The 23,700-nt window shown below is 39.6% G+C and overlaps 1 protein-coding gene across 5 annotated transcripts in view; it reads right to left on the reverse strand.

Moving 5' to 3' along the window:
• The window catches only part of BBS9 (Bardet-Biedl syndrome 9), a 434,982-nt gene that overhangs the window by 65,520 nt on the left and 345,762 nt on the right, over positions 1 to 23,700 (reverse strand). For 4 of the 5 annotated variants that reach the window (XM_084619986.1, XM_084619982.1, XM_084619981.1 and 1 more), the window contains one exon: positions 19,311 to 19,420. The exons of the other annotated variant lie outside the window; for it this stretch is intronic. In XM_084619986.1, coding sequence (XP_084476112.1) covers positions 19,326 to 19,420 — 95 coding nt within the window. In that variant the 3' untranslated portion in view covers positions 19,311 to 19,325. Of the gene's footprint in view, positions 1 to 19,310; positions 19,421 to 23,700 lie in introns of those variants that run through there. 5 annotated transcript variants of the gene reach the window in all.

A 23,700-nucleotide genomic window follows, 5' to 3' on the forward strand; every position in this document is an offset into this window, starting at 1 on the left:
ACATCGAGACCCTGCCTTTCTGTCTGTCTAACTGGCCCTGCGCATGGAACTGGAAGCATTTCAGAGAATGCTACCATGGAGGTCCTGGACTTCAATCTCTTACCTAGCAGCCTAAATTTGGCCTCCAGCACCTCTCTCCTATCCTTCCTTATGTCATTGGTACCTACATGTACCATGACCACCAGCTCCTCCCCAGCACTCCTCTATATACATAAGTATATCTAGATGCCTCAAGAGATCTGCAACCTTTGCACCAGGCAGGCAAGTCACCATGTGGTTCTCCTGGTCATCACAAACCCAGCTATCTAGGTTTCTAATGACTGACTCGCCCATTACTAATACCTGTCTCTTCCTAATAACTGGAGTTCCCTCCCCCGAAGAAGTATCCTCAGTGCGAGAAGATACCACATCATCATCTGGAAGGAGGGTCTGGGATCTGGGATCAACTCTGGGATATTTCTGTAACGTGAAATATTGCTACAATTCAACATTGTCCTGACGAGTGCTGGGTTTTGCCAGGAAAAAATATCTTAATGGTTTCCATTGGAAAATCACAGTAGAATGTTCAAGATCATCATCTAACAAACACACATTATTTTATAAGTATTTTGGAACTAAGAGAAATTAAAACTTTAAAAAAATTCTAGAGTAAGATTTGTAGCTACAAGCCCAGAGGAAAAAAAAAATCTGTCCCCCATATATGCACCTGTGTGTATAAACGTACACATACAGAGTTGCGAAAGGAATGGTGGTACCAAGGGACAAACTGTAGGAATTTGCAGCCTCCTGACAAGCCTGCCACCAAACTGCCATGTTGAAGAGGGGAAATTATGGCTGGTACAGAAGTGTTTTTAAAAAAATTATGAACAGCCTCTTTGTACATGGGCAATGTTCAAAGATGCTTTTGCAAACAAAAAAGAAAGAGGCTTTTCAAAACCTCAAAGGTAGCCACAAGGTTACACCCCTCAAAAATCCAAGGTAGCATTTGTAAAATTGCATATATAAATACACAGGGATTATGGCACTGATTCAGCAAAGCATTTAAGCATATGCTTAATCCCATTGACTTCAATGGGCTTTACGCATGTTAAATGCTTTGCTGAATAGGGACTGGATTACTCTCACATGCTCAAGAGTTAAATATATGCTTAAAGTCTTTTTATGCTGAAGGCCTCCATTCACCAAAGTACTTAATCAAGTGAGTAGTCCCATTAAAGTCAATGGGCCTATCACATGTTTAAAGTTATACCTTGCTGACTCAAGTCTCATATCATTGGCCGCAGGACAGCCTCCAAGAATTTACAATTTATTTTCACTTTTAAAAAAATAAAATAAAAATAAAATTAAGTAATACGAATGTTATGAAATAAAGATCCAAAGTTTAAAGTTCAAGTCATGCCATATGCCCTGTGCAAGGGCTTCAGAAGAGTGTGGTTGATGTTATGTACTACCATACTTAGACACAACAAGGAGAGCTTGTTAAATCGTTCAATTTGCTTGCTTTTGTCAGTTTCTGCCACAGACAGACTGTTTTTATGTCAAGTGTGTGTGTGCATCTGTTACTTTTATACTATGATTGAACACATCAAAATTTTCTTGTTACCTAACTTCAGAAATGAAACTTAACGTAAGTAAACAAGCCAGTTAGCCTGGCATTTTCAATGGAGTGTATGAGAACTGGGTGCCCAAATTCCATTTCATTTCACAGGGATTTGAGTGACCAGCTTCTTCAGACTGCTTTGCAAACCATGCCTTAATGTAGGTTAGGTACATTTAGGCCTGGGGGTCATTTATCAAGAAAGTAACCATCTGAGCCCTACTTTAAAAAAACAAAAAAAACCCCAAAACCCCAAACCCCAATAAAAGGGGTGTGTGCCGGACAGGAGTTAGGAGAGGATTTAAGCTTCTTACATGCAATGATTTACATGTATCAACTTAACCTTATACTTGAATACGATGTTTTCACAGTCACTACTTAATAACAACTTTATTGCTTCCCGTTAGAGGCCCCCACCACTGTCCCATGGCCTTTTACAAAAATTACACTTTGGCTCCCACACCTTTCCACATCACGGATCTACTACTGGATCACTAATCAAGCAGTTCTATCCACGAGCTGGTAACAGTTCAGAAGGAACTCAAGACTACAAAGGTTTGATTTATGTTCTCAACATAATATTTTCGTAGGACATTATTAGGGGAATTGTGTGTGTCCAAGCTAACTGTACTGATTTAATGGCTCTAAAAATAAACTGCCACACACAGCTCACTCTCTCTGCAGAAAGGGGTGGTTTGAAAATGGGGTCTCACACATTTTTCAGGATGTCTCCCGAATATTACTGGGATTGGCCCATTAATCCTAACAAGTAGCTTTTCATCCTTAAATTCAGTGTCACCTAAACTTTGTAGGGGAAGTCACTGCCATTCTCATCACACATTGATATCAGGTAACATTGACACAACAAAGAATGGAAATATATTTGACAACTACTGTCTTAGTAAATACCAGTAAGAAAATAACAGCAGTATTTGGAGGTTAACCTCATGTTGTTTTGAAACATAAGCACTTTCCACCCAAAGGGCAGAAGTCAAGGAGGGTTTGATTGTGGAGTCAAAATAGTCCTATCGCTCTGTTATTTTAGCCTCCCTTTCTTCCTCCTGATTACTCCACTCAACATAATCTGCAGTGTTCAGTGATAAACTTGCTGGCACACAATTTATAGAGAAATAACACTTGTCTCTTTTTCAGCTCACTTATCTTTTTAAGCAGTCAAAGAAAAAACTATATATAGTGTCTCCCTGGCGTCTAGCCTTTTTGGGGGTGGGGGTACACAAGTGATACATCAATGTTTCATTGCAGAACAATAGAGAACCGTTATCCTTTCCACTTGAACATAATACATGCTTTTACACAGACCTAAAGGCAGCTAGCAATGCATGGTTGACTGTGTCAAGTAACTGCCAAGGGATAAGAAGATCAAGTTATCATAGAACAGTATTTTTGCTTTGCCCATTTTGAAGGGACTAAAGGCATTAACTTTATGCCATTAATTAATAATTGGTATCTCCTCAACGGTTTAAATATAACAGGAGTAATTCCGGCAGTTGTAAAGAAACAAGTGAAGCTGAGACTAGCAACTTTTCTTATAAAATTAGATATTTAGACATATAGCAATTGCTTAAAGTGTGGGGATGGTCAGAAAAATGACTAAGAAAGAACCTTCTTTCTCAAGAAAGAGCAGGACATATTTAGTGAAAAATTCATGCAAAATTTGTCATAAATGCGTTCTGTGAAATTTTGGAGTAAATCAGTCCTGCTACTGACAACTCTTAACAACACAATTGTGTATGTTTCCCCAGAAAGGGAATAAGGATAATGATAATGAATATCTGTAGACGTATATAGTACTTTACAAATGCTAGTTATGAAATAGGTAGGTAACGTTATCCTCATTTTGCAGATGGGGAAACTGAGGCCCAGAAACAGTAAAGCCAATATTTTTTTTAAAAATTCTCACTTTAAATTTCATCCAAAAAATCTAGAATTTTTGCAGAATGCTCTCATTTTTCAATTTTTTGTGAACTTGACCAAAAGTAATTTTGGAGGAAAAAAGAAAGGCTTTGTCCTAAATATTGTACTCTCCTCCATACAGCTTCTTTTTCTCCATGTGTGTCCTTCAGTCATATCTGTGACAAAACCAAGTTTTTACAACTTGGCACTGCAGAATCAATATGCCGTACCTATAGATAAGCGGATTTTCCACATCACCAAAAAAAGTCTCACTAACAAAAATATCAGCTAAATTCTGATTTCAGAATCTTTATTACTAGTGATGATGCATGAGCCAGCAAGAATCTAGAACACTATCACATCCCAGGCTGGAGTTACAGATCTGACCATTAGAAAAATCCTCTTTTTTTAACCTGAAAATGGAATCAATTAGATAAAGAGGATTCCTTTAGAATGCCCCCAATACCTGGAATGATGTTAATGTATAATTCTTCTGAAGTACAAGAGGGAAATTTAACTTTTTTTTAAAAAAGAGAACTAAGGTTGGTGGGGTCGGAGCTTTGTTGGTTTGTTTTTAATTGACCTGTTAATGAATAACTCCTGCTTGGTTTCAAAACCAGACTTGTTCAGAATCTGTGGTCACCATCTGGCGGCCATCGAAGTCAGCCATTATAAAAATAAATTAAATAAAACTTAGTGTGCAAGAGAAAGATGTCTGCTGGCTGAGAGGATGAAATTGAGCACTTTCTTCAATACTTTCTGCCACAAAGGCCTCCTCCTACCTGCTTTTAATAGTTTTCTGACATAGAAGAAAGCACAAGATGAAATAAGGATAATGCTATCCTAAACCCAACAGTATAGAGAGTCCACTTACAATCAGTGGCAATATCTTGACTTGGCTCTTACATCAATAGGAATGTCTGTGCTCGTGTGCTGGCCACATGGAGGCTATGTAATTGTAACAGAGCTATGAAGCAATATCCAAGGGATCTATTTATGTGTTTTTGAAGATGAGACAATTTATTAATATGAGAGTCCATGGGGTGCATAGCAGTAAATCTGTGTGTAAAATGAACACACTGAGATTGAGTTAGGAAAAGCAACTGAATTGTTGTAATACTTAGAGCCTGACAAATGAATATCTCAAAGCTGCTAGAGCAGAATAGGGTGCCAAAGATATAAATCGAATACTGAATTACAATGATAACGAAAACTGTTTTCTAAAAAGTATGAGAAATGTTGATTTAATTCAAGCCTGAAACTCCTCTATTGTACTGAGTTGTTTTTCAACCTACTTTATGAGTCCCTCCTGTCTTGCAGTAATACTCTTTGGATAAAGGACATGAGCTATGTTTCATTATCACATAGAACAAAATAATTCATCAGAAGGCCAAAGAAAGGTAAATACGCCCAAAATAGTCCCTAAAGTAGAACATCACTAACTTTCACTTCACTTCTCTCAAAACCTCTAAATGTCTACAGTGGTCTCCAACCTTTTTACACCCAAGACCACTTTTTGACTTTAAGGGCAACCCAGGAACTACCCTGCCCCTTCCACAAGGCCCCACCCCTTCCCCAGAGCCTCGCCCTGCTCACTCCATTCCCCCCCCCCCGCCCCGCACTCTGTTGCTCTCTCTCTCCCTCCCTTTCACTGGGCTGGGGCAGGGGTTTGGGAGGAGGTGTAGGCTCTGGGCTGGGGCCAAGGGGTTCGCAATGTGGGAGGAGGCTCTGGGTTGAGCCTGGGGCAGGGGATTGGGGTGCAGGAGGGGTGAGAGTTGCAAGCTCTGGAAGGGAGTTTGGGTACAGGAGGGGGCTCCAGGCTGGGGCAGAGTGTTGGGGTGCATGAGGGGGTGAGGGGTGTAAGCTCTGGGAGGGTGTCTGGGTGCAGGAAGGGGTTCCGGGCTGGGACAGGGGGTTGGGATGAAGGAGAGGTACAGGGTGCTGGCTCTGAGAGGGGGGTCAGGGCTGGGAGAGGGGATTGGGGTGCAGGAGCAGAGTTGGTGTGCTGGCTCTGGGAGGGTACTCAGGGCAGCGGCAGGGGCTTGGGGTGCAGGAGGGGGTTCAGAATACAGGCTCTGGGAGTGGGGTCAGGGCTGGGGCAAGGGGTTAGGGTGTAGGAAGGAGTAAGGGGTGCTGGCTCTGGAAGGGAGGTTAGGGCTGAGTCTTGGGGTGCAGAGGGGGTTCAGCATGCAGGAGTGGGTATGGGGTGCTGGATCTGGGAGGGGAATGAGGGCTGGGGGTTGGGGTGCAGCCTCCGGCCAGGCAGCACTTACCACAGGTGGCTCCCAGTCACTGGCGCAGCAAGGCTAAGGCAGGCTCCCTGTCTCCCCCAGCCCCATGCCACTCCCGGAAGGGGCCAATGCTGGCAATATGCCCTGCGGGCCCTAGGACAGTGGTGGGCTTTTGGCTCTGCGCACTGCCCCTCTCTGCAGGCACTGCCCCCAAAGCTTGCATTGGCTACAGTTCCCCGTTCCGGCCAATGGGAACTGCGGGGGCGGTGCTTGCAAGCAGGAGCAGCGCACTGAGACCCCGCCCCATCCCCCCCCCGGGGCCGCGCGGACATACTGGCTGCTTCCAGGAGCAGCATGGGGCCATGGTAGGCAGGAAACCTGCCTTAGCGGCAGTCCCGCTACACCACTGGAGATCGTGATAGACTGGGAGAGTCCTCAGGATTGACCAGTTAATCGTGATCAATGGGTTGGTGACCACTGGTAGGAAAACAGGCATTCTCACCACCTCTGCCTCTCAGCAAAGCTTTAATGACAGAGGGTTGCATTGAGATAGCCTATTGCTAAGACAAAAATATTTAATATATTAAATGAATTAACACATTTCAAGAATGTCCTTGTAGTTAAGGCACCAGCCTGGTATTCAGGAGACCTGGATTTAATTCTGGCTCTGCCACAAGCTGTGTGACCTTGTGCACGTCACTTAAACTCTTTTTGTCTCAGTTCCCTTCCTGTAAATCAGAGATAATAAAAGTCCCTTTCTTCACAGCATTTTGAGGAGTAACTCGTTGTTTGTGAGGCACTCAGATATTATTGCATGAGGGACTTATCAGTAGAAAACAGATGTAAAGTAGGCTTGTCAAAACAAATGAGCTAAGTACATTTTGTGATGCATTATGCTTGATTGTTGAATCAGTTTCTTTCACTCATCACTTAACCCTTACTTAATGCTGCCTCAGAGCAGAAGGATGGACTAGATGATTTCTTGAGGTCGCTTCCAGCCCTACATTCCTATGAGGGATCTGGATCACTAGGTAAACTGGGCACAAGCAAACAATGTACATTTTAATGAGGGTAAATGTAAATATATACATATAGGAACAAAGAATTTAGGCCATACATCCTTATAGGATGGGGGACTCTCTCCTGAGAATCCATTGCTGAAAAAGATTTGGGGGTCATGGTGGATATTCAGCTGAACAAGAGCTCCTGGTGGGATGATGTGGTCAAAAGAACTAATGTGATCCTGCGAAGCATAAACTGGGGAATCTCGAGTAGGAGTAGAGAGGTTATTTTACCTCTGTATTTGGCACTGTTGTGACTGCTGCTGGAAAATAGTGTCCAGTTTTGGAGTCCACAGTTCAAGGATGCTGATAAATTGGAGAGGGTTCACAAAAGAGAAAACAAGAACAATTAAAAGATTAGAAAACAAGCCTTATAATGACAGACTCAAGGATCTCAATCTATTTAGTTTAACAAAGGGAAATGTTAAAGGGTGACTTGATTATGGTCTATATCTACATGAGGAGCAAATATTTAATAATAGGCTCTTCAGTCTAACAGAGAGAGCAGGGGCGTGTGCAGAAATAAAAATCTGACCGCTTTTGGAAGCATTCTGTGCCCGCTTTGGCCTTGGGGCTGGAGGAGCTCACTCTCCCCACCTCTGTCTCGGGACTGGAGGAGTTCTGTGCCCGCGCTGATTATTGGGGGGGGGGCATGCCCCTGCTTGCCCTCCGTTGTGCATGCTGCTGAGAGAAAGCTATAACACAATCCATTGGCTAGAAGTTGAAGCTAGACTAATTCAGACTGGAAATCAGGCATACATTTTTAACAGAGAGAGTCATTAACTACTGGAACAATTTATCAAGTATTGTGGTGGATTCTCCATCACTGACAATTTAAAAATCAAGATTGAATGTTTTTCTAAAAGATCTGCTTTGGGGAAGTTCTATGGCCTGTGTTATACAGGAGGTCAGACTAGATGATTACAACAATCACTTCTGGCCTTGGAATCTATGAATCTATGATTTGATCACACTGATTTGCAAAATTTGCATCTGCAGTGAATTAGCTAGTTATTAATCCCAATTACCCAGGTTTTGTTTTATTTATGATATATGTTTAGAGGCAGATCTTCAGATGGTGTAAACTGTCATATCTACAGTGGTGATTAATAATTTACACCAGCTGTCTCTGAACCTCTAGCCACATCAACTTCGGGTCCTGTGTTACTCTGAGAGCGTAGCAAAAATCACAATGCATACAAGAGATCTCAGTCCCAGGGAAGGAAGCGTATTTAGAAGGTCAGATGTACCATCTCTACAGGACAATGGAGCCTATAGATTCTACAGAACATTACTGGCCATGGAAGATTCTGTCTGCCCTAACAGGTGCAGGTATTCAGTCTGAGGCAGGAAGGCTGAGTTGAGAGATGAAGGATTACCTGTAATCCCATGCGAAACAGAAGTAAGTGAAGATTGTTGGGAAGTTCCTGGTATTCACGGTAGGCTGCCCTAAACTTCAGAAAAACAACATTCACTGAGTGCTGAGCCAGATGCAGACTAAACCAAATTTTTTCAGCAGCAACAGGAACTTCCGAATACCTTTCTCAGCTCTTTACTATGAGAACAGATATTTGTATTGAGAGGCTCCCTACAGTACTAACACTTGCTCTCGGACTCCTACAGTTATACACAGATGGAGCAGTTAGCACACAGCAGGTACCTATGGAGGGGCAGAGAAGAAACAGCAGACAAAATAGAACTACAGCATTTTAAAAGGTAACATCCATATTGTCCATTCCCTTATAACAAGTCGTTCTGAAACACTGAACAATACTATGGTTAGAGCTGACCCCATGTAGTATATTAAGAGTCCAGTTCATCCTTCTTTATAAATGATGTAATAATTACACAAGTATAAAATTATAGGCAAGTTATTTCAAAAACAGATTCCTCTCAGCCCACCTTCTCCCTAAATGGCAGATCAATCAGAACTATAGTTTTGTGACCCATGTTTGATAGACACAGGATTGTGCCCTCTCAGAAGGAACAAGAGATAGCGAGGCTGGTTTTGTACAAACACTCACATTTCCCAAAATACCAAAGAGCATCTGAATGTTTGTTTCTCTTCATAACATATAAAGATTCATATGCTAAAAAATGAGAGGAATAAAGAAACTTACTGGCAAAATAAATTACTTTTAATACTTTTTTCGAGTACCTCTTTAAATTCCCAGTTCTGATTCTATGCAAGTAGCAAAAAGTCTAATACTAAGCTAGTGAACTCCAAACAAAAGCATTTTTCCCATCTCCCTGACAATATGCTTCCGCTTCTTAATTATTATTGACAAACGCAGATGTAGCGGTTAGCACAGATTTTCAAGTGGGTTTATTTTCCTCATTCATCTCTACATTTTGTTCTATTCTGAATGGAAGAAATGGTGTTTTCAGTAGCTGCATGTCGAGTCAGCTGAACTTTTGCCCATCGTCTAATTTAATGTGATAATAAGAGTGTTTGCTTAATGATGACAGGCCATTATGTACTGGCTGTTCTTCCCATTTTTAATCTTTGATGTATTCAGAATTTGTCAAAACCTTACATCAGCACCCCAGAGAAGTGCTGTATATTCATCTATCTAGCTCAGTCTGTCCACAACAGCAAATAGTAGGGAAGTGGCAGCTACTAAAGTCAAGTTCAAAAGCAGGTCAGAAAGTAGCAGATCTCTGTAGTAAGGAGAATCTGTTGGCTCCAGCTTTTTATTGTACCACAAAACAACTAGGAAATTCCACTCTCAGTAGAACAAAGGCCTTTGTTGTACCTAAGTCAAGCCTAGCTGGTGTTGGTTCTGCTTGGAGCAGACGATTGGACTAGATGACCTCTTGAGGGCTCTTTGAACCCTAATATTCTAAGTCAAAGATGACTGTCACTTTTTCATAACTAAACAGCAAAGAATAGTTTAAAAGTGATTATGCTGAGAAGACCCAGCAGTGGACTGAAGTGGCTGACAGAGGTGGAAAAAAAGATGTTCTCACAGAGGAAGTGAATCTGATCTCACACAAATTGGTGTAAATCAAGAGCCACATCATCAAAGTCAGGGATGTTGTAGAGTTTATCAGGGCCACAGTGTCTTGACTAGTGTGAGAAAAACGCACCTTGAGTGGTGCACTCTGCCAGTCAGTCCAAAAAAGCTACAAAGGTCTCAAACCAGCTCTGGAAGGAGCCATATTGTTTTGCAGCCTAAGCCAACAGAGGTGGCAAGTGTCATTGCATGCCTCAGGGAAAAGATTAGTCACCATTAACTCTGCCAGATGGATTCAAACACAATTTTAATAAACTGGTTTGGTGGAGTGATTATTCTCGGCCAGTGCTGGTACAAAATGCTTTAATCTCTAAATGCCTCTAGCAATTAGTATGCCCCAATTCTATTTAATAAATAGCCATTTACCATGTGAAAATGCTAACTTTGTTGTTGTTGCTGCTGCCACAAACTGGCTAATTATTTCAGCTGCAAAGCAGAACAAGGAAGTAACCAATTTAGCCCTGTCTCTGGGTTCAGTTATAGTTGCTGTAGTCTCCAGGGTAAAACAAAACAAAACAAATTTAGAATTATTTTCAGTGCTGGTAGCTATTGTATGTTTGGACTGTGTTAAGGAAAAACTAGTACCAGGCTAGAAAAGATCTTATTGTCAGGCAACCTGGGAAAATCAAAAAACAAGCCTGGGCAAGTGAAATGTAACCAACTCACTACTTGCCAGGCAAGCTGCATTTAAATGGCACTGAAAAGGTGAAGAAATGCATGTTTTGCATATGTCCTGCTAAATTAATCTTCTGGCTCAGCTTGGCCAGTTCTGCCCCATATTGCACTTTTGAAGAGTATACATGTCTATAGTTACATCTACACTGCAACCAGGGGTGTAATTTGCAGCTTGTGCAGACATACTCACCCTAGCTTTAATTTAGCTAGCTTGGTAAAAATAAGTGCAGGCTAGCAATGCAAGCACATAGAGGGACCTGGTAGGCTTATTCAACCCATGCTGAAGCCCACACTGCCATATCCTCACTGCTATTTTTGTGAGCTAGCTAAATTAAAGCTATTTTGGGTATGTCTACACAAGCTGCAAATCATACCCCCATCCACAGTATAGACGTAACCGTATTGTGTAATATTACTGCTACTTAGTACTTATTTACCAGATCTCCAGCTGCTTTACAAAAACAGTTAACACTATTGTTCTCATTTTACAAATAGGAAATGTGAGACACAAAGAAACCACAATTTTCTAATTGGACCTCAGATTTTGAGTGCCCAGCTTGGTTTTCAGATATATTGAGCACCAGGTACTCTCACTGTCATAAATAAGCGTTATGGGTGCTTAGCACTTCTGAATAATCAAGCCCAAAGTGTTTCTGAAGTTTGCCACCCCAAAATTGAGGTATCCAGTATTAGAGGCCACTTAGGAAAATTTTGGCCTATGTAACTTAACATCACACAATGGCCCAATGGGAGAGATGGGAACAGAATCCAGCTCTCATGATTTACAGCCTGCTGCTCTATTCCCCAGACGATTTTTACTGCAGATGGTCCTGAGCCACAAAAGTGAAGACTTCCAGTCAAATTTTTCAGAATTCAATGGTGTTCTTATCTTGAGCTTTGGTTTGGCTCATTATAAAGTTAGAAAGTAGCCACAGCATTTGGATGTGAATTTTCCAAACTTCAGTGCTGCTTGGATCTGGACTCTTGAATGTACTCCCTACTATATATTCTCCCCGGTGTTCAATTTGGGGCACATTTGGCACTTGGAGATATTTTCAAGGAAAATGAGGTGAGAGCCAGTTTTTATTTTCAGCCTCAGGTGACAACATATGACTGCCAATCAATGTACTCCATATTTTAAAAATTGTAGAATAGAATAACAGCTTGTCTTGGAGGGAGAGAGGAACAAAATGTTTACAGCTAATCTTAACTGAATATTAAAAAAAAAACACCTCCTTTTGACCACCAAAAAAAAAAAAAACCCCACAAAAAAACCAGGGCAAAACCAATGAAATTCGAGAAGTAACCTGCTGGCATAATCAAGATGAGAGACAAGTTACAATTTCCTCATTCAAACTTTTATGCCATATTAAAGATAATTTACAGTTAACTTATTCTCACTGTCAAAGATATGTCTCATTTCAGCAGTGCTGATAGAGAAGGGCTTTTAAAAATGTGAAGATCATAAATCTGATCACAATTAAGGAGAATGAACGAATGTGTATTTTCCATTTACTTTCCACATGCATCTAATCTGGGAAACTGACTTACTCTGTTCCTGTTTGGCCTGGATACACGTCAGGTTTGTGTCTGAACTATTCTGCCTCACCCATGGCTTGAACGGAGATTGCCAAGGTTCATCAAGGCTGTTTCTAAGCTTTGGATATAGTCAGGAGAGCAAAACTCGTGGAATACACAATAGGGAGGCACCGAGGACCTCACCTATAGTAACATTTTAATTTCTATTCAGAGCGGAAAATCAATAAGGTCTTACTAATTTCTATTTAAAATTTGACTAGAAATGTGTAGTATGGATATAACTTTACATTGATAATCTAATAAATGTAACAATCAGCTATTAGAGCCATTCACGGTATCATTCCCAGACTAGACAGTCATGCAAAATATTGTGCTCTGTCTCACATTGTTAATCATATAAACCACAGGGAAAACAAAGCAGGACTCAGTCAGCATTCCCTAGCAGAAAAAAACACTATACAGCTCACCAGCTTTAAGAAAGGAAGGTGGTGACTTCAAACCAAAAATAAAAATTATAGGCTTCAGAATCTAAATGTTTCTAAAAAAAAGAAACTGAAAACCAAGAGACTCTTATTGCCTTTGAATGATCCAAGTCCAGTATATGACTGGATGAGTTAGCATTGCTATATACAGTTAATCAGGATTGCTAGAGGTTGTGCAAGCCAGTTCTATACATCAGCGTGTAATTGTTGGCTAGTGTACATGTGTGTATCAATGCACTCTATTGGATAGAATGGCAGACCACTTTCTGTGCATATCAGATCTCTTTGCTAGCTCCTTTTGCCCATCAGGTTTTTAGAGCAAAAGGTTCTGATATATTTTCCACATATAACATCTATGTGATTAGCTGATGATTGTGCCATGGAGGGCGTGTTCTAACTCGATGCCAATGGGCTTTTTACTCAATGAACAATGTGTCTGTCCGTTGAGGACAGGTATATATGCTCCATTGAGTATGACAGCCTTACCAAGGCTCAAGGAAATGAGAACACACTTATTAAAATGTAGATATATGTTTGAACAACAGCTAAAAAAAAAAAATCTTATTAACAAGAAAATCCAGAAAAAATCCCTTAAATTTACCCTTCATTTTCTTTAATTACATAATATCTTATACTGGTATAGTTCCTTTCATAGGCTCAATGATTACAAAAGTACACCACAAATCATATACTGGGCTTGATTCTGATCTTATCTTTGCTCTCATATACAGAGCTGAAAATCCAAGCGAATGGAGTTTTGCTGGAGTTATACAGACGTAACAGAGAGCAAGATCTGGTCCACTGATATAAACAGAGCTCCCTCTGATGTACACCTGTAAGATCCAAAATCAGGCCATCTGTACACACAAACACCACCACTGAAATGCAGCCCTCTCGGGGTGGAGAGTGGCATGTAATCAGTGCATGGCATGAGGCAGAACCATTGAGGGTGGGGAAATTTGAAGCAGCAAACCCCTCCTATTCAGAACAGCATTTTTTTCTGTCAACCAAGAGCAGTTTTGGGGGGTTCATCTACAATGGAATGCCATATAACAAATGGCATGGTACTCACTCTATATAATTCAGAAAAATGAATCACCTCTCCCAGGATTTGAATCTGAGGTTCCAGAGAGTCTAGTTATTCCAGAACTGACATTTAGGCCCTTGAGCTGCCTCTTCGTGGTGCTCATAAAATCAGCTGCATATTCCAGTGGGGAGTAGGGAGGCTGACTCATTCTGGCAGCATAAATTCAATACATGAGTAACTTTCCCACTCAGGAAAGGAAACTCTCCAGATAAAGAAACATGTTAAAGAAGTGTCATAATCAGACCAGCCTTTGGGTCCATAAACCTGCAACTTCCAGGGACCTGAAACGTTAGGGCTAATTTCATCTTCTTTTTTTTAAAGTAGGTTTATAGCCTTTCCCTCTCTAAGATAGTCTTTGCAACATACATTTATTGCTAGGGTTGAAAGTTTATTACTGATTTTTCCTAAATATTATCAGTCATTCACAATTCCCCCTCCTGAAAAAAATTCTTTGAGATTAGTAAAAGTCATGGGCACAGGTCTTTTGAAGTTCTGGAAAGATCTCATATGAGCTTCTGATGGTGAGGCCCCATTAATTAGGGGCACTGTAAGTTCTCCCCCAGCAACTGCCTGTAGCTGAGCAGTCAGTGCAACTGCTGGCTTCAAAGAGGGACAACTCAGTTAACACAGTGATCCAGTCACGTGGAACTAGAACTGAAGATAGAGAAATCCTGCATTTTAATCCCTGCTGATACTGACTCCCCTCTTTGACTCTAGTTTCCCCATATGTAAAATGGGGATAATAATGGTTACCTATGCCAAGGGAGGGCAGTTATGATTAATTAATGTCTGTACATGCTGATGTCAGTGCTGATATTCAGCAGAATGCTCACAAAATCATGGGGGTTGCTAGGCCCCCAGGACCTAATTTATTTGGACAACAAACTCTTGCAGAAGTTTTTTAAATATTGGCAGCTATTCACAGTTTCAAGCAGGTAGTGCCACTTGTGTAGCAGGAGACTGAGGAGGGAAATAAAGATGCCCCCAACACATACACAATACTCACTCGTTTATAGAAAATGAAACAATTACAGTCAGTTTGTCACCCAATAGATGTTACCTTACTTTCAACCAAATCCGCAGGGTTGCTCTGTGCACTGTGGTATTTTCATGGTGGACGAAAGTTGATTATGGTTATGGGGTGGGGGGAAACGGATTCACAGGCCCATTCAAAAATGCTAATTGAAGTTCTGGCTATAGCAATATAGCAATGTTCTGGCCATGACAATATAACCTGCTCTACATACCTATACAAGCCCACACATAGAGGCATTCACTTAACAGCTGAACTGTAGCTTTAAATAAGGAAATTCAAACTTTTACCTCTGACATGCACTGAACAGCACATTTAATTGATTCAGGAGGTGATAATTTTTATGCAACTGGGAATTTTTCATTCAAGCTTTCCAAAATTTATGGCCACGTGTTGTTTCATCTTTCAAAGGGTTTTTGAAGACTATGGGAAAAATGCTACTGCAATTTCAACAGCATCTGCAACTACCACCATATTGGAAGCAATTTGGGCAGGCTTAGGTTTAGACTTTCTTCTGCTACATAATCAGTGACCTTCCCTTTGTTGTGTCTCTCAAACCTTTTTTTCATCAGACAGCTCAGCATTCAGGCAATACCACCTGAGCAGATGAAAGAACCCAGAAAATACTGCAAACATTGGTAAAATGGGAATATGACACAGATGTCTCTGTGTAGCTTTTAAGATCAGATGACGCCATGAGGTGAAACTCATTCTCAAGAATAGCAAAGAAACTACTTTCAACACATCCTTAATGCTTAGAAAAGAGCATTTCTACTGATGTGGTACTTCTCCCCACCCCACTAAAATGCTGATTTTAATATGAAAAAGTGTGAACCAGTTTACATTTTTTAACTTAACAGTTTGAAGCATTTATCATCAGTTGATTATAAACACGCTGATTACTAGGGTTGAAAGCCAGGCACATGGTTTTATTTCAGCCCAAAATGAAGAATAAAATCCAAGGTAAGTAAGAATGACACAAAGAGACCATCTAATAGTTTTCAGATGACCTTTCTGTGAAAGAGCTAGTACCATTTTCACTGACACTGGCCTACTGTTTACAGAGTTTTGTACTGAAACAAGCAGTTTCAGCATGCCATTTGTCATATTCTGACAAAATGGAAATATGGATTTTATTATGAATGAGGAAGATAATTAAAAAGTATCAAAATCTGATTAAGTGTTCTTGATCAAATTAGTAGCTTTCTGATCTTTCCCTTTCCTTTTCTTGCATTTGAAACATCTACACCAACTTCTTCAAACACAGTAATTCCAGTTACCAGAAATCCATTTAGTTTTCCAGCTGTGAATACAAAAATTATGGGAAGTGGCACTAATAATGCTAATTGCTTCAAATTTGTGTATAATAATGTTGCTTACTACCATTAAAAATGTAAATAAAAATATTGTTCTCTCTGCCCAGCACTGATAATAATGACAGGCACTTTCTAAATACCAATTAGACTCAACATGACTAATTCTGTAACTGATAGAAAATGACCTTGGCTTCAGTATTCCAATGCTAGCAGCACAACAAATATGAAGAGATGTCACCATTCTCTTCACTGAAATATATGTGGTATTCCACAGAAATGACTTCGATCATATTCTCACTTCTTACAGTGATTTTATGGTATTAATAGCCAATAATATACATTTAGCACAACATTTAGCCTAACAATTAAGTCAATGATCAACTACTGTGGAAAAAAAAAAAGAACAGTCACTTCTTTCTTAACAAAGTGTTTGGAATTGAAAACAAACCAAACCATGGTACAGTGAACTGTGACTCTGGCTTTAAACATATTAGCAAATATGTATCTCAGTCTCCCATTTCTCCCACATTTAATAAAGCACTGTATTATCCCCTTCCCTTTGCCGGTAGGTGGAACTTGAAAGCCAATTGTTCTGATGAGATATACTTGTAACCAGGCAGCACTCAAGGAGTTAACTTGTCTTCCACAAAGGCGAAGAGTTTTGCTGACCCAGTGAGAGATGGGCTGAACAAAATTCAATTCTGTTGCAGTCAACAGGAAAGTAGGAAGGAAAATAGGATTTAACAAACAAAGCATAAAAAGCCCACAGCAGGAAATCATTATTTGGGCAATTGTTCACTTTGTTAAGAGACTGGACTATATTAATATCTATCAGGGCACACTGCTGTGTTTGTGGTTCCTCTTTAGTACCACGTCTAGTCTAATTATTTACAAGGTGGTCATACTGGCTGGAGAATTTTGCCATTGTGTGGGATTTCCGAGGAATACATATGCCACTGATGCATAGTTTGGCACTAGCTTATTCTGGTTAAAGTTGAGTGGGTTGGCCAAAATTGAATCAATACTACAGGAAGCTCAGAATGCCAACAGAAGTGGTTTACAGAAATAGTTCACTGACCATTACATCTGCAATGGATTAAGCATTTAAATGGTTCGGTTTATAATATAGATATACGTAAATAAATGCACCCATATATTTTGATAATATATTTGCAGTTAAAAACCTTATAGGAATTCACATTGCATTATTTCACATGACCATTGAAAATATTTGTTTTTTAATGTTTTACCAGACTTGTTTTAAAAATAATGTAGGTTTGACATTTCATCTAATATAACAGATGTTTAGAAAGGAAAATTTTACAAACTGCTAGAGCAGTTTGACATCCTAAACACTATTATGACAGCCAGAAATTAAATAATCTGGAGGAGGAGGAAAAGGATGACAAGTCATTACCAAGGTATTGCCTGCACAGTTTGTATCAGAGCAATTTTTTAACCTCCATTACCACAAATACTGTCATAAAAGAAACAGCACATGGTACTTATTTTAATACCTGTTTATATTGTAGCTCCAATTTTTTCAGGGGGAAAAAATATTTATATGGCGGGCTGCGTTAAATAAAACTCTTTCAAGCTGCTTAAGCATTTGGGATATTGAGATGGATTAATGGTCAGAGTACAAGTGATGTAGTAAAAAAGGCTTATGGTATCGCTGTGTTCCACAATTTATCACAGTCTATAGCCTCAGCTGGTATAGAAACAGAAAATATGGATGGCACCCGACACTGTCCCAATGCACATCTCTCTCTGACCTGTCACTGCATCTCATTTCTCATCTCTTGTGGGGTTTATTAGGATTATCTCCCTTTAACCAGTGTAGAACTGTACATTTTCTATAGTACACAGGGAGCCTGATACCCAGTTACTCAGAGTTGTAAACTGGAAGAAGCCCCATGTGTGCAGCCAACTGGTGAAAAATGCACCAGATGGACAGAAGCTAGCATTTTCCTCCTGACTCACTAACCCCTCTCCCTAAAACTCTGACTCTTCCATAAATATCTGGTCATCTGTCACATCTACAGTGCTGAATAGTGCTAACATTTACCAACATGAGCAGCATGGTTTTCTTCTCTCATGGAGTAAGCTGTGACCATTTTTCACGCCCAATATTTGGCAATGTTCTAAAACCTCTCTAGATGTGCTCTAAGGTGAAATTCAAGGCTCTCCAAAGCACTTAAGCTCCACATGCAGACTGTGTAGGGATCAGCTAGTGAAGGAGCCATGCAGGATGTCTCTGCGCTCTCTTATTTTCTGTAGGAAGCTGCCTGAGCTGGCCTCACGTAGTGCCATTTAGAAAGTCACAAATGGGGTTGCCTAAGACCTCAGATTTAACTTTATGTAGATGCAGTGGCCTCAGGATCCTGCACAACTAGCATATAGGGACTGAACTGGTTGTTTCAGCCCAATCACAGCCAAAAGGTCTATACACAGTAAAGTGTATAGTGTTTACTTTATGTGCCTAAAAAGGATGGAGGATTGAGATAACCCTACGGGTTTGCAAACCTTTGAATTCAGGCAGTGCCAGAATTTCAAAACTTGATAGTTATTCCATCCAACATCACAACTTGAATAAAATTCTGTACCCAGTAACATCATGTAATAATTCTACTTAGCCTGACTCTCCTCTCATTTACCGCTGTTTCACATGGGTCTAACTACAGTGATTTCCATGCAGTTACTCTTCATTTACATTGGTGTAAGTGAGTGAAGACCCAGGCCCAATGACATTATTTTGGATTTATGCTGGTGACACTGAAAGCAGAATTTCTCCCATTGTGTAAGGATGGAAAACCGAAGGTGACCTTTTCATATTACATCTTTACTGATGGTCTCTTCTGTACACAGTAGTTCAATTATAAAACTAAAAACTTGATACCAATGTTATTTTTATACAACCTTGCAATTTATTTGTTTAATAGGGTAATCTTATGGGTAAATTACAGAGCATTAAATATGTGATCTGTATAGATTATTACTGAGGACAACTGCCAAGATTTACCCCAACTATAAATACTCTCCTTTCAGGTAATGTGCTGTAGACACTTGTAAAATAATACAGTCTCATTTGTACAGTGAATTCTGCTGACAGAAAAAGTGACATTACAGTTGAGAGGATTTTGAAGGACAGAGGAACTCAAGACGGTAACTGCAAATTTTGTTCAGTCAGGAATCAAGTACCAAAGTTGTCTCTGGTGTAACTGCATTGCAGTTATATCGGGGGTGACTTTGATCCAACCTATTTTAAATTTTATGTAGCAAGAAAAATATTCATTCTAACTTTTAAAAGGGAACACATCAAAGTGCCACAGGCAAAAATCAAGCCTTGCCGTGGGAAAGAATGCTCTTCTGGTTAAGGTACTAGATTTATACCCCTGCTGTAGATTTGCATCCTGACTTGCAGTGCGGTAAAGTCTGGTGTAGACAAGTCCTTAGATTTGTGTATACCTGGAAGGGAGAGTGGAAGTTAACCATTTTTGTACATTATTTACGCCATTGCAGATTCTGGTCCCACTTATGTTTGCCAACCTAAATAAATATTTCAAAACAATGAAAAACACAGCAAGTTAAATCATAATTTCTGAGCTGTGGAAATAGCTGTTGAAAACAAAAATATTAATACAGTGACCTATAGTGAGGATATTACTATGAATTATAAAAATGCTAACATCTGGCATCCTAATTAGCTATGATCCTGTGATACCTTCTCAACACTTAGCATGTCCTTTCTTTCACTCAGAGTACAGAATCTATTTATCTTGTCTCATAATTTACAGCAAGATTTACTAGTATTTATCATTTAAAATGTCTTTCCATTAACTTATTGGCTCTCGGTATAGGTTTATTTTAACTACTGACAATTATACTTTAATAGTGTTTGGTTCAGAAAACAAAACAACAGGTACTTCAGAATGAGGAGATATTGCCATTTAAAACATAAACATATAGAAAAAAAAGACATTTGTTGTTGCTTCTGCTACTGCCCAAGGACATCCACATTCTCTATTGCAGGTGCTATTAAAACTTCACTACTCTGAGCATTATAACCTTAGCTGCCCCCCAACCCGCATGTCATACACATACACATTAATGAGTCCATCTATCCTACATCACCGGTACTATAATCATTCTGCTCTACATACACGCACTATAATCCTTGTCCTAGGCATATAAACACTAGGGACCTTTTTCTCCCAGACCGCATGCAATTTGTCATCTCTTTACCAAACATATGCTGTAATCAATCTCTTCTTGTACTCATGGCACAGAAAACTTTCTCTTCCTTTTCTGACACACAAGGCATTTAATCCCTTTCTATTGCTTTCTTTTAAATTGCAAGAACCATCATGCTATTCCTCATACGCCTCAAACACCATTTTCACATATTTTTCTACTAAAAGACTTAGCATTGTAAGACTTTTTTGAAGTTTTACAGGGGGGGACCTCTCCAGCATTAACAGTCTTGCTTTATTTTGTCTGCTCTTAATCCCACCTTTTTACCATACCCATGAATCCTTTCCTTCTACCAACACTGAAGACATTTGAACAATGAATTGTTTTAATGCTTATCATAGTGAAAAATAATAATTGCACACAACAAATTTCCATGTCAGATTCACTGAAATATTTCCACTGTGAGTAATGTTCTATGGGTTTCTTCTGGGATGGCAGCCTTTATGAAATGTATCTGCATGTCCAATTTGTCTGCAAAATAGAGTTGAAGGCCAGGCGGAACCACTAGATCACATAGTCTGATCTTCTGAATATCACAGACAGACAACCAATACCACCCAGCATCTGCACACTAAACCCAAAAATCAAAATTAAACCAAATTTTACAGCCCACAGGAATCTGGACCATTCTGTGCCACAGGGAGGGAAAAGGAGGGATTGAGATGCACCAGTGCTTGAGGCCCCTGCAACAGCAGGAAAAAAATAGATGCAAAACTAGAAAAAAATCTAAATCAAAATGCAGGGAGCTGAAGCATTTACATGAAATACGCCATGTCATGCCAGCCACAATGCTAACTGTCTTTGATCTTTCTGAACTTCTGAATCATATGTGACTAAAGCATCCTTTACCAAGAATTTCGGCCTTCTGAGTTAATGAAAATCCAGCATGCACAATTTATGGAAGCAAGGAACCAAACATTAAAAAAAAAGTCATAAAAAAGCCACAGGAGCCTCTAATGGGAGAGCCCTCACCATCCGGATGAATCTATTAGTTCATATTTTTCTGGCAGATTTATTAGGTTTCATTTGAATTTCTTTGTCTTTGCACTAGTGTTTGTACAGAAACTCTTAGGAGTAAGAATGTAAAGAACAAAATGAATCAGCGCTGTGAATGCAAACCCAATGAGTGACCCCAGTAATAATGAGGCGGCTATGGAAGACCCCACTTTCTCATTAAGCTAATATCAGCCTTATTTCTCAAACCAAAAAGCACTGAAATATAATAGCACTTTCACAAAGATTGATTATGAAGAATTTTTAACCCTTTTTTTGCTTTTTTTGCTGTGCAGCGTGACTTCCTTTGAAGTGCTGGAGTTCCATGGAGAGAGTTGCCACCTTCTTCATTTGCAGGCAAAAGGGAGAGACTGAAGAAGCAGTGAAAATGGACACTCGTGGATTAGATCCTGAACCACTGAAGTTAATGGGAACTTTGCCACTGACACAGACCTTTTAAAAGTTCCTGAGGACATGGGTCTTTTGCATCATTTCATCTCCACCAGTGCTGGCAACCTGGAAAGAGCTAATCTAGACAGGCTACCAGCTGCTGTCATAACTGTAATCACTATGTCATCTGAGGGCTAGTCTTCACTACAGAGGTAACTCCAGTTATTACTTGAGTGTTTCCCCTAACTTGAATGCTGCCTACACACAAAAATGCTTAGCTCCGGTGGTGCTTTTAATTCAAGTTGGCTGGCCTGCCACAACTTGAGTTTGAACAACTCACTGACGGCTAACACAACCACGTTGTATAGCTGGAGTGTTATTTTTCAGTATAGCCACTCCTCCCACCCAAGCTAGGCTAACTTGAGAGGAGTTAACTCAAGTGTCGATAACTTGAGTTGTGCTTTAGAAATAGATGTCCCATCTATGCAGTCCTACACCCTCACCTCCTAAAATCATTAATATGGTTTAAAATTCCTTGTGGGCATCGAGATCCCTTGGTGAAAAGAAAGTTGTCAGTTCTAACATTTTAAGATCTTATAAGTCAGGAACAGAAAAGCCCTATTAGTTTACAGAAAATTCATTATGGTAAGGTATCCATTGGTAGTCATTAATGAGGTAGCTTTCTGGATTGCATGTGAAACTTGTAGAAATCATCACATATTATATATCCAGAAACAATCTTTTCTGTGCCTTTTCTTCCAGTTAGCCTTTCTTCAATTCCTCCTAGACTGTGGTAGGTCTCCCCAAGGGTTACAGAGAAAACAAGCAAAGGGAAGAAATGCAGATTCCTTACCACAGCAGCACTCTTTCTTTCCCAAGCATAGCTCCCTTGGTGAGTCATTCTCCTACTTGAAAACATATTAATATCAAAACCTATTTCTTCAGAGGTCAATCATAATGGATTGATCAGTTTAGTTTAAGGAAGAAATATACACCAGAAGGTGACCCAAAGGAAGCAAAATGGGCTTTTAAACGTAAATAATTTTCCTAGCCTAGCCAATGAAAAAGAGAATTCACAAGGGACTTGAGACACAAGGTATAATGCCCATTCTTTTACATGTATTTCTACATGTAATTTTCTACCTACTAAAAGGAAAAAGAAATGATATAAAAACATTTTAAAACCTTGATTATTGCCATGCATATGGTCTCTTCAATGTCATTACAAGTCAGCATTTAAGGTTATTATGGTTTTCATTATTTCTCAAATGAATTCCTCAACCACCTCTCAAATTCACACTGATTTCTGGCCAGTTAAAAACCAGGCAGTATATAAGTAGTCTGTTTGTATAACAGCTAACTACTGTAAAATGCCCCACTGACAATAGACTGGATAGCTAAAATGGACTAGACATGGGCGATAGCACTTTTCTCCTCCAGGTGATTGGTTCAAATCTGACCTTGGTTGGTAGCGTCTTAACTTTGGGTGTTCAGTGACCTATTCAAATGACTTTGGTAGCCTCAGTCTACAATCCCAGTGGACAAGTAACCACATCACAACAATACTGTCTTATTGTTGTGCTAAGGAATTTAACAGAAAATAGGAACTTCTCTCAGGGCTTTTTAGACCATTTTATAGAATTTAATAGAAAATTATATTCTGGACTTAGATTTCTATGGGATGATTCAACCTTCCCACCTCCTAAAAATGTACATTGAGCTCTACTGCATTCTATAGAAATTGTTCTAAAAACAGACATGAGCGTATTCAATTTCTATTTAACTTTAATGGTATGTGTCCTATTAAATTATACAGAACTTTGCTAACACGACTACCAAAACTGCACCCTTCTTGGCAATCTTAGATGCCGTCCAGGCCATGTTCAATATACAGTGGTGGGGTAATATGGAAAAACGTGTACTACTGCTGTGTCTGAATTTTTCATCTTCTTTGGAATGTCCCACAGAATTGAATAGATATTAAACTAATAGGGGTTGCATAGAGACTATTCTAAAAACCTACACAAATTAATAAAGAATGAGATCCTTTGTTATTTTTAAAAATCATTTGTAGAGAATTTTATGGCAGAGAAAGAATTTTATATTAAATT

This window comes from Lepidochelys olivacea, assembly GCF_965140295.1.
Source record: "Lepidochelys olivacea isolate rLepOli2 genome assembly, chromosome: 2".
NCBI classification, from domain to species: domain Eukaryota; kingdom Metazoa; phylum Chordata; order Testudines; family Cheloniidae; genus Lepidochelys; species Lepidochelys olivacea.